This window comes from Aphidius gifuensis, linkage group LG6 (assembly GCF_014905175.1).
Source record: "Aphidius gifuensis isolate YNYX2018 linkage group LG6, ASM1490517v1, whole genome shotgun sequence".
Taxonomy (NCBI): Eukaryota; Metazoa; Arthropoda; class Insecta; order Hymenoptera; family Braconidae; genus Aphidius; species Aphidius gifuensis.
Window position 1 is genome coordinate 14,850,173 of NC_057793.1, and position 12,919 is coordinate 14,863,091.

The following is a 12,919-nucleotide window of genomic DNA, read 5'->3' on the forward strand; positions in this document are numbered from 1 at the left end:
TTAAAAATTTTTACATAAATTAACAAAAAAAGAGAGATGAATAAATAAATTATAAAGAAATAAATAATTATATATGAATTATATATGAATAAATGAAATGGGAAAATAAGAATAAACACGTGCACGAACGAAATAATAGCAAGAGTAATGAGATGGAAAAGTTTTATGATATGTAAAATAAAAAGAAAAACAATTATAGAATAAATTAATAGAATAAATTAATAATAAATAAATGGTGAAAAATAAATATTAGTAAAGTTTAAAGAAAAATAGAAAGAAAAGATTAGTATAAAAAAAAAGATAAGCACATGCACCAATGAAATAATAAAAATTAAGAGAATAATTAAGTTGTATATTACAAAAAAAAAAAAAAAAAAAAAATTGAATTGAAAATTAAAAAAGAAAAATTATATTAAATTTACTTACTTCTCTCATTAAATTTCCACGATACTCTCTTAAAATAACACTTGGACGTGGAACCATGATTATGAATAAAAGGATTTAATTTGAGGATAAGGTTGCAGGCAAGGATGCAGGTTGAAATGAAAAGACCTTATAACCCTAAAAAGGGTAGGAAAATCAGGTGGTTCTAGGATTTTTCTCTAGAGAGAACTTTGAACCAATGGTAAAATTTATAAAGATTTCAAGCAATAAAAAAATCCCCTACCCCCTGATTCTAGCGCCATTAGTTTTCACCATGTAACTGGAAAATTTAAAACTAATTCAAATTGAAGATCTTTCTAAAAATTTGACGCCATTTTTTCGTTTTAACCAATAGGAAAATTCGATGGTGTTGTTCATGGCATAATCTAGCGGAAAATGTTTGAATTAAGAAAAAAAAAAAATGGATGAAATATTAGGCGCGAAATTATTCAATTTATTATTATTATTTTTTTTTTTTTTGCTTATTTTCCTCATTATTTTAGATGAGAAAATAAGAAAATCTTCAGTCAAAATTGGTTCATTCTCGAGTTAGGGTCGTTTTTTTTTTCTTTGCTATACAAACTATTTTTTTTCTTTTATTATTTTAAACATAAAAAAATAAATAAAAATATTTAAGTTTACCTTTTTTTTCTCAATTATTTTCAAGAGTGTTAATTGTATTTTTTTTATTATAATATAAAGGTAAGTTTGAATTTTAAGTTTTTATAATAATAATAATAATAATATCAATTTTCATAATTTAAGTTCAACTACTATTTTGTGGAAAAACTTGTTTCCATTTTTTAAGAAATTATTTTTTAATATTTTTATCTTTTTTTTTTTTCTTTACAGATAAATCTTTTGTTAAATAATATTAAAAATGGATCAACTCCCAGACCAGATTCACCTGAAAAATAAATTCTCTCAAGCATATGCTCAGCTTAAAGAAAATCCGAATGCTTTGGGAATTGTAAAGAACATTTGCGAAATTCAAGATTACATAAAACGTTACAATAGATCATTAGGTGGCCTCACAGGATCTAGAAAGAAAATGACTGGTGCAACAGTTGCATTGTTGACTACTTGGAAATGTAAATTAGAGCATTTGCAGAAAAAAGGCGGTATGGTTGATGAGCCTACAATGCACCAAAACCATGCTGATGCTATTGATGCAAGAATTCAATGGAGTGACTTAGAAAGTGCTTTTAAAAACCGAATGCGAACTGGAATGATTATTAATATATCACATAAAAATTTAGATTTATTTCTTGAAGATGCAAAAGTGATGTTGATTGATCGTTTAGAGAATGAATTAAGCAAAAAAAGCGCTATTAAACTTAATACAATTTTGGCTTGTAATTTTCAAATTGTTAAACAAGAAGAAATAGAAATTGAGACAAAATATTTTAGTGATGGATGTATGGAAATATTGCAATCATCAAATCTTGATGATATTTTATCAAATAACTTTGAGATACTTAAAGCTGATTTGGAAGAGAAAGAAATGCGTGGTTCAGGTTGGACCTTGCATGAAATTCTACATTTGGAAATAAATATAAACGACTATGTACCTTTACGTGGTGGTTCATCAACTTTTATTGAAATGCCTGATTGGATTATAAAAACAAAATCAGTTGTAAACGTTATAAACTATAAAGATAATAATTGCTTTATTTGGAGTGTGTTAGCTGCCATGCACAAGGTTCCACATCCAAACAGAGTCAGCTCATATGAAAGATACAAGAATGATTTAAATCTAGCTGGAATAACTTTTCCAATGAGTTGGTGTAAAATCAAACAATTTGAAAAAAATAACAATTTGAGAATAAATGTATATGGTATTGATAACACTGATGATTTAGATGATGAATCCAATGATGAAGAAGGTGATAGCGTTGATGATTCAAATGGTACAAATAAGAAAAAAAAAAAGAGACGTCTAGAAAGGATTGTTCCATATTATTTGAGTAATAATGACGCATCAAATCATCCAACAATTCATCTTTTAATTATTGAAAAGCCTGAGAAAAAAGTTGAGGGATTTCAAGATGAATCAGCAGATGAAGATGATGAAGAAGAAGAAGAAGATGAAGATGATGAAGATTATGATGAGTATGATTTTAATAATATTACAAATAAAAGAAAACTTGGTGAATTCTCAAACCATCACTTTGCCTACATTAAAAATTTATCTAGGTTAATTAGTGCACAAGTTTCAGCATATAATGGTAAAAAATTTATATGTGATCGTTGTTTATCATATTTCCATTCTCAAAAATCAATTGATTCTCACAATCCTGCATGTAGAGAAAAAAACCAATATGCAATGGTGATGCCAACAGAAAAAAACAATATTTTAAAGTTTACAAATTACAAATACCAGCTTCGAGTGCCTTATGTAGTATATGCTGACCTGGAAAGTATATTAGAAAAAGTAACAGATAATTCTAATAATTCATTGAAAAAAACAATTAAACAAAAACATATTCCAAGCAGTGTAGCATATTATGTTAAATGTTCTTATGATAATACGCTCTCTAAATTTAAATTAAAAAGAGACAAAAATTGCATTGAATGGTTTATTAAGGAACTTGAAGAGCTGTCACACAATGTTGATAATATACTTGAAAATATCAAACCGATGAATCTTACTTTTGATGAAGAATTGCAATTTTTTAATGCAACAAAGTGCCATATATGTAAAAAATTGTTCACAGCAGAAAACATTAAGGCACGTGATCACTGTCATCTCAGCGGGGTGTATAGGGGGCCGGCTCATGTTGCGTATGTATAATTACTCTAATTAATTTTTTAAATTTTTTAATTTTTCTCCGATTTTTCCGTTTTTTATTTTTAAATTATTTATTCTGAAATAAAATTTATTATTTCAGATGCAACCTAAATTATCAGACATCTTGCATAATAGCTGTGGTATTTCATGGTCTCAGTAATTATGATAGCCATTTTCTAATTAAAGCATTAAAAAAACAATTTCCAGGTGATATTGATCTTTTGGCTTTAAATAAGGAAAGTTACATAAGCTTCACTAAACGTGTTAAAGGTACTAGAATTAAATTACGTTTTATAGACTCTTATAAATTCATGGCTAGCTCAATAAGTACACTCGCTAATGAATTAGATGATAATGATAAAAGTATAAGTCGTAGTTATTGCGACAATTTAGAAGAATTCAAATTAATAACAAAAAAAGGTATATTTCCATATGATTATATTGATTGTTGGGAAAAATTTGATGAAGAACAATTGCCCTCAAAACTTGATTTTTATTCTCAACTTAATGAAGAGCATGTGAGTGATGATGATTATGCTCATGCTTGCAATGTATGGAGAGTATTTAAATTAAAAAATCTGGGAGAATACTCAGATTTATATCTCCGTACAGATGTTCTTCTTTTAGCTGATATATTTGAAAATTTTAGATATTTTTGTTTGAAAACCTATGATTTAGATCCAGCTCATTATTACACACTCCCAGGGTTGAGTTTTAACGCGATGCTAAAATATACAGAGATTGAGTTGGAATTATTATTAGATGCTGATAAATTATTGTTTATTGAGGGAGGTATTAGAGGTGGTTTATCACAATGCTCACATCGTCATGTCATTGCAAATAATAAGTATATGAAAGAATACAATCCAAATATTAGAGATTCATATTTAATGTACTTTGATGTTAACAATTTATATGGTTATGCAATGGCTTCTACACTACCAGTAGGTAATTTTCAGTGGGTTGAGAACTTTGATATAAATTCATTACAATCTATTGGGGATGATGCTGAGTGGGGTTATATTTTGAAATAGATCTAGACTATCCAGTAGAGCTTCATGATGAACATAGATTTACCTTTGGCACCAGAACGACAAATACCTCCTTTATCTACAAGTAAATGTCCAAAATTATTAGCAACTCTTTATCCTAAAGAAAAGTATGTAATTCATTATAGAATTTAAAACAATACGTATCTCTGGGGATGAAAATTAAAAAGTATATAGAGTTTTAAAATTCAAACAACGAGCTTGGTTGAAACCATATATTGACTTAAATACTGAATTACGTACCAAGGCAACATCACTCTTTTGCTAAAAATCTATTTAAATCATTAATTAATATTTGTTTTGGTAAAATGTTAGAGTCAACACGTTCACAGAGAATAATTAAATTAGTATCAAGATATGGCGGTCGAGGTGGAGCAAGAGCTTTAATATCAAAACCTAATTTTCACAGCTCTTAATTATTGATGATTTAGTTATTGTTGAAATGAAACGATTGAGTATCCTTTTTGATAAACCAATATATGGTGGTTTTACTATTTTAGATATTTCAAAACAGTCATTTATGATTTTTATTATAATTATATATAAAAAGGAATTTAAAGATAATGTTAATTTTGTATATATGGATACTGATAGTGCAATTTTAGAGATTTTTACACCAGATATCTATGAGTTTATTCGTAGAGAATGTAATAATTTTGATACATCTGATTACCCTCTAAATAATCGATATAACATTCCTCAAAAAATAAAAAAGTACCAGGTATTATGAAGGATGAATGCAATGGGAAAATTATGAAGGAATTTGTTGGCTTACGTTCGAAAGCATATTCATTTCTAGTTGAAGATGAGACTTGTATCAATAATGTAAAACTTCATAAAAAAGCTAAAGGAGTAAAAAAATCATCAATGAAAACGATTACTTTTGAAGACTATAAAAATTGTGTTGAAAATCATGTTCAAATATCTAGAAAACAAAATTTAATTCGCTCTGAAAGACATCAAGTTTATACAATTACCACAGAAAAAATAGCTTTAAGTTGGAATGATGATAAAAGAGAACTTATTGATGGTAAAAATTATACTCTGCCTTGGGGTTATGCAAAAGAACTTAGAAATAAAATTAAATAAATAAAACAATGTAATATGATTGAAATAAAAAAATTTATTTATTGAATTGAGTTTTTATTTATTTACTACAAAGCTGTCTTATCCACCCACTGGTTGTGTGAATTATCAAATCCCAGATATTTTACATATATTTTATTTCCTTTTTTAATAATTTTTTCAATTAAATAGACGTCAGGATGTTTTACTTTTGTAATTCAGGTTGATAAAACACCCTTCAATTGGGTTCTGTTGATAGTCTTCAAGTTTATATGTTACTGGAGATGTGTTATTTATTTTTATTATTTTAAATATTTCAGTTGTCCAATTGGGTTTATAATTTTTCTCAAAGACATGTTTATATTTACTTATTCTAACATGATCATTTAATTTAAATTTATTTTTCTGATAATATTGATTTAAGATTTTAAATACAGTATGCTTTAAAATTTTTGTATTGTCACCAACAACTTTTGCTGGTGCCATTTTGATTGTACGATGTTTTGTATTATTATATTGTTCAATTAATTTTGGTAATATTTTAACCCATTTATAAGTACCTTGTAAACTGAATTCAAAGTACAATTTACTTTTAATTGTTCTATTAAATCTTTCAACTATTGATGCTTTCATATGGGTGAAAGTTGAATACATATGAACATTGTATTTTTTTAGCATCGCTTGATCCACATGTAGATTTTTACAAACTCGTCCTTTTTTAAATATTGATTCCATTGCAGCTGATACTTCTTTTCCGGTCTTGCTTTTGAGTTCAACAGCCCAACTGAACTTTGAAAAAATATCAATAATAGTCAAAATATATTTATATCCAGAATTTACAGATGAGTGTTCAATCATGTCAACAAGATCAGCTTGCCAAGTTTCATCCTTATCTCGAATATCAACTTTACGTCTTGGAAAATTTCGGCGAGCTGGTGCATGAAGCTCTCGCACTATGTCTCTTTTAAATTCAGTCATGTTTCATTGAGAGTAGTATGATGACTGAATTTTAACTAATGTTAATGTATAATGTTGCCTCTCTTAGTTCTTCAATGATTGACATGATTTCATTATCGTGACTTGGATTGCCAGCTGTTCGTGAAGCAACTAGCAATCTTAAACGATCAACAAGCTCATTCGGATTATCCCAATAAACATAATTAACTTTAGATTGATTTTTGCTTTGAATTATCATATTTGTTGGTAGTAAACCAGAACCATGATGTTGTGTACTCTTCATGTGAGGCAATATGAATGTAATATACTTTTGTGATGCTGAATTTTTCACTGTATTTTTAGAATTATGATATCTTAAATGTGCATTTGTGTTGAGAAGAATTTGAGCATAATTTTTTTCATCAATTTGAGTGACTTTGGTTTTTTCTGGGGATTTCATAAATAATAATTCCAGTAGTCCTTGGGTTATTTCATACGTTTCATCAGCAACAATCATATTATTATTTTCGAATAGTAATTCAGCATTTCCAATTTTATATTCTCCACTGTTTTTTCTTTTAACCCCATAATCTTTATCCCATTGTAAAGTATCTATTTTATTTAAATATTGAGTTGTTAAATCATTATTAAGACCTGTTTCATCAGCCTCTTGCTCTATCAGTTGCAGATCTTCAATAGTATCATGGAAAGCCTCTGTTTCCTCATCAGAACTGAGATTTTGTTCTGTGCTTATATTTCCAGAATTACTTGAATGCGTTCTATCAGAAATGATACTGTCTTCTTCTCTCTCAGAATCATATGTGTTGTCTTTACTAATTTTGCTTTTTTTATTGTTTATTATCGGTGTTATTTTAGCAGCTATATTCTCAAGTGGTCCGATGACTGGTTTTAAGTACTCGTTAGCAGTTTCAGATATGCTTTCTTTCCCTAATTTTAATAATTGATGCTTCTTCTTTATTACATCTCTAACTTTTTCTATTTCTTCAAGAAATTTCGCTTCTTTTGACAATGCTTCCTTCTTGAGAGGCATGTTGATTCGACAGGATTTAAACATGAACTAATATTTTTTTAACAAATTGTATCGTTATTTATATTTATAAAACAATCAAAATTTTTTCTATATCTTCCATCATTTATATTGCGATCTTTGTCAATACATAGGAAACAATATTTCTCTTCCCAACACTTGATACATATCCGAAGAAATTTATTATACTCCATATCAATATTTGCATGATCCTGCCAAATATGTTTGAGATTTAGCTGATCACAAGGGAACACAACTAAGAAATTAATATTATCGCGAATCAAATGCTTTGGAATTCGAGCATACGATTGACACAAATAAAACGAATCAACATTACAATGACGTCCCATTGAAAAATAATCCCTTATTGGCTGTTGATTTTCAGTTGCAACATCATCAAATATAAACAATGAGTTTGGTTTTGCTTCTTCAACAGGAATTACTTGATCATTGCTTGAAAATTTATGATAATTTATATTTTCAAGTGGTTCCAATAGATTTTCTAAATTCGATATTTTGGTTGGTATAATGATTTACTATAAATATAAATATTAGCAAAACGTAAACCATTTGGATTAACAATTAAACTCATAAGTGCGTTGGTTTTACCACAATTACTTCCACCAATTATAGCACAACGTATCGTATTTGGCAATAAGTCTCCATGTCTTTTCTGAATTAAACCCTCACCACTTTTTGCTGTAATTATATCAAAGTTTATCACTGGTAATTTGAGAGCTTGCTTGTACTCCATCTTGATCAACACTATTTAAAAAGTATAAAGTCAACTGTTTTATATAGAAAAATCAGTCAATCATCAACCATGATAGAGCATACAAATAATAAAAATAATAAGAAAAATAAAAACGTTTTGGAAAAGGAATATTAAATAAAATTATTAATAAACTACCTATCGAGTTACATCTACCTGGATATTCTTTTGTGGACCTGGAACTAAGCTACAGAAACGTTTGGCAAGAGGAGAGCGAGGAATAACTCCTCTAGACGAAGCTTGTAACAATCACGATATCGCATATTCGAAAAATCAGAAAGATATTAAAGCCAGGAACCTAGCTGACGATATTTTAGCGCGTGAAGCTTCAAAACGAATTTTGCCAAGGATTCAAGTCTAGGTGAAAGAGCTGCAGCTGCACTTGTAACTGAACAATGAAAATCAAATCAAGATTCGGTATGGGTTGTGTAAATAAAAAAATTGTGTTAAAACGAAAACAACTGGTGGAAAATTAAAAAAATTAAAAACTGATAAAAAATAGAAATAATTCTGGTGAAAAGAAAAAGCAAGAAGAGCAAGAAAAATAAAAAGAAAAACCTCAAGAAAAAGTATCATTTATGAAAATTGTACAAGCTGCTAAAGAAGCAAGTAAGGGATCCAATGTTCCATCAATAGCAATTAAAGCAGCATTAAAAAAGGAGCAAGAGGAGCTATTAAAATGTTGGTGGTAAATCTGCTATCTTGATGCCAAGAGTGGTACCAGTTGCTAAAAGTATAAGTGGTGGTGCATTACCACTATTAATTCCAATACTTTCAGCCATAACAGCATTAGGTGGATTAGTTGGTGGAGCATCAGGTGTTGTTAAGGCAATTAATGCAGTAAAATCAAGTAAAATCAATTACAAGAAACTGTAAGACATAATAAACAAATGGAATCAATTGCTATTGGAAAAGGACTTCATTTAGCACCATTTAAAAGCGGAATGGGATTCTATTTAACTCCAAAAAACTAGATGTGATGCTACCACAGAGAGCCTTGACTGACGGTGATATTATCAAATTTGCTAATCAATTAAAAATAAAAAAATTTCGTGGTGTTTTCATGCGAAATGATATGCCTCGAGATGGTTCTTGGACACGAGAATCAGGAGTTGTTAATTTAGATGATAAACAAAATCCTGGAACACATTGGGTTGCATATAAAAAACTCAACAACAATTTAGCAATATATTTTGATAGTTTTGGTAATTTGCAACCACCAAAAGATCTTGTCAGTTACCTTGATGTTGGTAGCATCAATTTCAATCATAAACGATATCAAGATTGGAATACATTTAATTGTGGCCATTTATGTCTTGCATTCCTTGCTGAAAAACTATAAAAGACTTGAATATAATAATTTAACATCAGTCTTTAATGAACTTTTAACATGCACGATACATTTACTTTAACATTAAGTGGTACATCATCAGTGCTTGAAACTCAATATTTTCCTCCAATTCAATTAACAAGAGGAAAACATTATTCATTAGCACTTATTTCTTTTTTAACATTTAATTCAATACCAAATATTGATAACCATAATAATCAAATTAAATTTATTGAGGCTAATGGTCATTCTGAATCAATTACAATACCAACTGGCAGCTACGAAATAGATGATCTTATTCAAAGCTTGAAAATACATTCTATCAAGTTAAGCTGCAACAATAATACTCTGCATACATATATCCAAAGCGATAAAATAATTGATTTCACTGGACCAAGATCACTAGGACCTTTACTTGGATTTACATCAAAATTATTGGAAGCTGGTAAAACACATGAGTCAGATCTACCAGTAAATATAATTCAAGTTAATAGTTTGCGTATAGAGTGTAATATAACAACTGGGGCTTATTGCAACAACCAAAAAGTACATACAATACACAGTTTTTTTCCTGCTGTACCACCTGGTTATAAAATAATAGAAGTACCAACTTCTCCTATTTATTTACCAGTTACTGTGAAGTCAATAGATTACATACAACTGAAAATTGTTGATCAAGCAGGTCGAGCTGTTAATTTTCGTGGTGAAACAATTACAATCACTCTACATGTTAAATCATAGTGATGGGGATTGAGTTTAATTCTCGCACAATAAAGAGAGGATTTTCATATAAAAACAGCAAATCATGGACATCACCAACCAGTCTCAATCGAGCAGTGAAGAGATTAACAACTCAGAATATAACATACCTAAAAAGTCTAGGGTTAAAAGTAAAAAATTCTGGACTTGGAACTTCAATTGGGTAAATATAACTTGCCTCAATTGTTTTGCACGTCAAAATGGGTGATATACTTGATATCAACGCACCAGTTCATTTCAACAATGATATATCCAGTTATGAGCTGCATGCACATCAAACATTTGGATCATCAAGCTTTGAGAATAGTGATGAAATTAGAATATCAATACAAAACCAAGATTTATTCATTTTGCCATGTAAAAGCTATTCATATAAGTGGAAAATTATGTAAAAAAGAAAATAATGATGTACCAATTGGTATTTCACTAGTTAATAATGCAATGGGTTTTTTATTTGAAGAAATGCGTTATGAGTTAAATGGGGTTTTAGTTGATAAATCCAAAAATGTTGGGATTACAACAACAATAAAAAATTATTTATCAATTAATTCGAGAGAGAATAATGAAAATGCTGGATGGTTAAATGGACTTGAGCAGATGATGTTAACAGATGAAAATGGATATTTTGATTTATGCATACCATTGAAAATGTTTTTTGGCTTTGCTGAAGACTATCAAAAAATCATTGTTAACGCCAAACATGAAATTATTCTGGTACGATCTCGCTCTGATTTAAATTCAATCGTGAGAGATGTTGCAACTTTTCAAGAAGAAGTTAAATTTGATTTAAAAATTACAAAAGTTGAATGGTTAGTGCCATATGTAACACTATCGAATAGAAATAAAATGGAAATGATGAAATATATACAAAAAGATCCAGTCATTTCTATTGGGTTCAGGACCTGGGAACTCTATGAGTATCCACTGCTACCAACAACAAATCATCATATTTGGACGGTGAAGACATCAACTCAACTGGAAAAACCTCGCTATGTTATTCTTGCTTTTCAAACAAATAGAAAAAATGTATGGCATGCAGATGCAGCAAGATTTGATCATTGTAATATAACAAATGTTAAATTATATCTTAACTCACAAATTTTTCCATATGGGAATTTAAATCTTGACATTTCGAAAAATCAATTTTCATTATTGTATGATATGTATGCTAATTTTTCTGAGTCTTATTATGGAGCTAAAATAGATTTGATATCAAAAAATTCTTTCATCCATCAATCACCATTAATTGTAATTGATTGTAGTAAACAAAATGAACTTTAAAAGCTGGTGCTGTAGATGTACGTTTAGAATTTGAATCTAAAAACAATTTTCCACAAGGAACTGCAGCTTATTGTTTAATTTTACATGATAATATAATTGAATATAAACCAATCAGTGGCATTGTACATAAATTAAGTTAAAATAATAAAAATTAAGTTTAAATTTAAGAATGAAAAATAATAAAATAAAATAAATAATGTAAACAAAAAAATTAATGTAATAAATAAATAGAAAAAAGGTTTATTTTTTGTTTTATATATTTATTTCCCCAATCATCATTTCATCAACAAAATCATTATCTTTTATTATACAATTGTCAAATTTAATATTTCTATTATTTTCACCATCAAGAGTCATGATTAAATTTCCCTCTTTTATAGCGTTTTGTAGCTCGGAATATTCTTGCTCATCCTTGTCGAAAAGGTCAGCGAATCTTTTTGGTAGATATAGATAACATGAATTATCAATTTCAACCGTAGCTGCTGCTCCATATTTTCCCGCAGAAAACTTGAGCAGTTTGGTTATTTTATATGCTACATTTTTTGATAAATCTTTGATTGCTTTACGTTCCTTAGCTTTTTGAAGTTGTTTAGTTTTTGCAAATGCCATTTTAAAAATTTCTAAACAAAAAAAAAAAATTTTTATTAAAATAAATTAGTATGTGTGTGTGTTAAGTTGTATATGTAATTAAATAATTGTTTATATATTTTTATTAATAATAATAAATATGAAGTAAAGAAACTTACAGCTTAATTTTTCTTGTTGGTGAGTTAGTTGTTACTTGGTGCTGCTCTGAGGAACTGATGATAATGTTGAGGAAAACATGGACATTTATAGGAACACAAAGATCTTCTCCCCCCAGAAAAAATATGATAATTTTCATTTTGCTTATTGTTTAAATTTTAAAAGAGTAGGAATTTCTATAGAAAAAAAATATCTGAGAAATGGATTATTTGTCGGTGAAAAATATTATGAGAAATGTGACTTGTGTTATAGTTTAAATCATGGCTTTTGCTCCAGATGTTGCTCGGTTAAATATTTCCCACATTGTAAAATAAAGAAAAATATGTAACAAAAAGAAGAAATAAATTTTTTCAGGGAAATAAGATTAAAAATTGGGAAAAAGAAAAATTTTCTTTGTCAACTGAATGCTCTATTTAACCCCAATGTTTGCAAACTGTGAATTCGCAGTATGTAACTCACAGCATGTTTTTGGAACATTACAAATTTTGGGAAAAAAGATTAAATTTCTTTGACGGTGAAAATGCTTTATATTTTTTCCGAGAAAATTATAACAAAAAAAAAAAAATTTTATTTAATTATTTTTACAGGAAATTTTTTTTTTTTTTTTGGGTTTGAAAAAAAACAAGAAAAAATTATTTATTTATCAATTTATTTATTTATGTAATTTATTTTATATTTTATTTTACATATTACAATTTTCATTCGAACTTGATTCTTTACA

At 28.3% G+C, this 12,919-nt stretch overlaps 4 protein-coding genes across 4 annotated transcripts; 2 read left to right on the top strand and 2 right to left on the bottom strand.

The window, feature by feature from the left end:
- Positions 1 to 1,474: 1,474 nt before the first annotated feature.
- On the top strand, positions 1,475 to 4,679 carry LOC122859882. The gene is made up of 4 exons (XM_044163565.1): positions 1,475 to 1,622; positions 1,683 to 3,207; positions 3,315 to 4,162; positions 4,579 to 4,679. The coding sequence occupies exons 1-4, from the start codon at positions 1,475 to 1,477 to the stop codon at positions 4,677 to 4,679; spliced, it is 2,622 nt and encodes an 873-aa protein (XP_044019500.1).
- A 983-nt stretch (positions 4,680 to 5,662) lies between these two features.
- On the bottom strand, positions 5,663 to 6,306 carry LOC122859883. The gene is made up of 3 exons (XM_044163566.1): positions 6,169 to 6,306; positions 5,793 to 6,117; positions 5,663 to 5,673 (listed from the first exon to the last, which is right to left on the bottom strand). The coding sequence occupies exons 1-3, from the start codon at positions 6,304 to 6,306 to the stop codon at positions 5,663 to 5,665; spliced, it is 474 nt and encodes a 157-aa protein (XP_044019501.1).
- A 31-nt stretch (positions 6,307 to 6,337) lies between these two features.
- On the bottom strand, positions 6,338 to 7,315 carry LOC122859884. Its single transcript, XM_044163568.1, has one exon. The coding sequence runs from the start codon at positions 7,313 to 7,315 to the stop codon at positions 6,338 to 6,340; it is 978 nt and encodes a 325-aa protein (XP_044019503.1).
- A 3,058-nt stretch (positions 7,316 to 10,373) lies between these two features.
- Positions 10,374 to 11,454, top strand: LOC122859885. Its single transcript, XM_044163569.1, has 2 exons — positions 10,374 to 10,530; positions 10,844 to 11,454. The coding sequence occupies exons 1-2, from the start codon at positions 10,374 to 10,376 to the stop codon at positions 11,452 to 11,454; spliced, it is 768 nt and encodes a 255-aa protein (XP_044019504.1).
- Positions 11,455 to 12,919: the final 1,465 nt, after the last annotated feature.

Coding starts and splice junctions, on each gene's coding strand:
- LOC122859882 (XM_044163565.1), top strand. CDS start 1,475: ATGACTGGTGCAACAGTTGCATTGTTGACTACTTGGAAATGTAAATTA. Junction 3,208..3,314: donor AGGGGGCCGGCTCATGTTGC/GTATGTATAATT, acceptor TTATTATTTCAG/ATGCAACCTAAATTATCAGA. Junction 4,163..4,578: donor GGCTTCTACACTACCAGTAG/GTAATTTTCAGT, acceptor GTAAAATGTTAG/AGTCAACACGTTCACAGAGA.
- LOC122859883 (XM_044163566.1), bottom strand. CDS start 6,306: ATGACTGAATTTAAAAGAGACATAGTGCGAGAGCTTCATGCACCAGCT. Junction 6,118..6,168: donor ACATGATTGAACACTCATCT/GTAAATTCTGGA, acceptor ATTTTTTCAAAG/TTCAGTTGGGCTGTTGAACT.
- LOC122859884 (XM_044163568.1), bottom strand. CDS start 7,315: ATGCCTCTCAAGAAGGAAGCATTGTCAAAAGAAGCGAAATTTCTTGAA.
- LOC122859885 (XM_044163569.1), top strand. CDS start 10,374: ATGGGTGATATACTTGATATCAACGCACCAGTTCATTTCAACAATGAT. Junction 10,531..10,843: donor AGATTTATTCATTTTGCCAT/GTAAAAGCTATT, acceptor GCTTTGCTGAAG/ACTATCAAAAAATCATTGTT.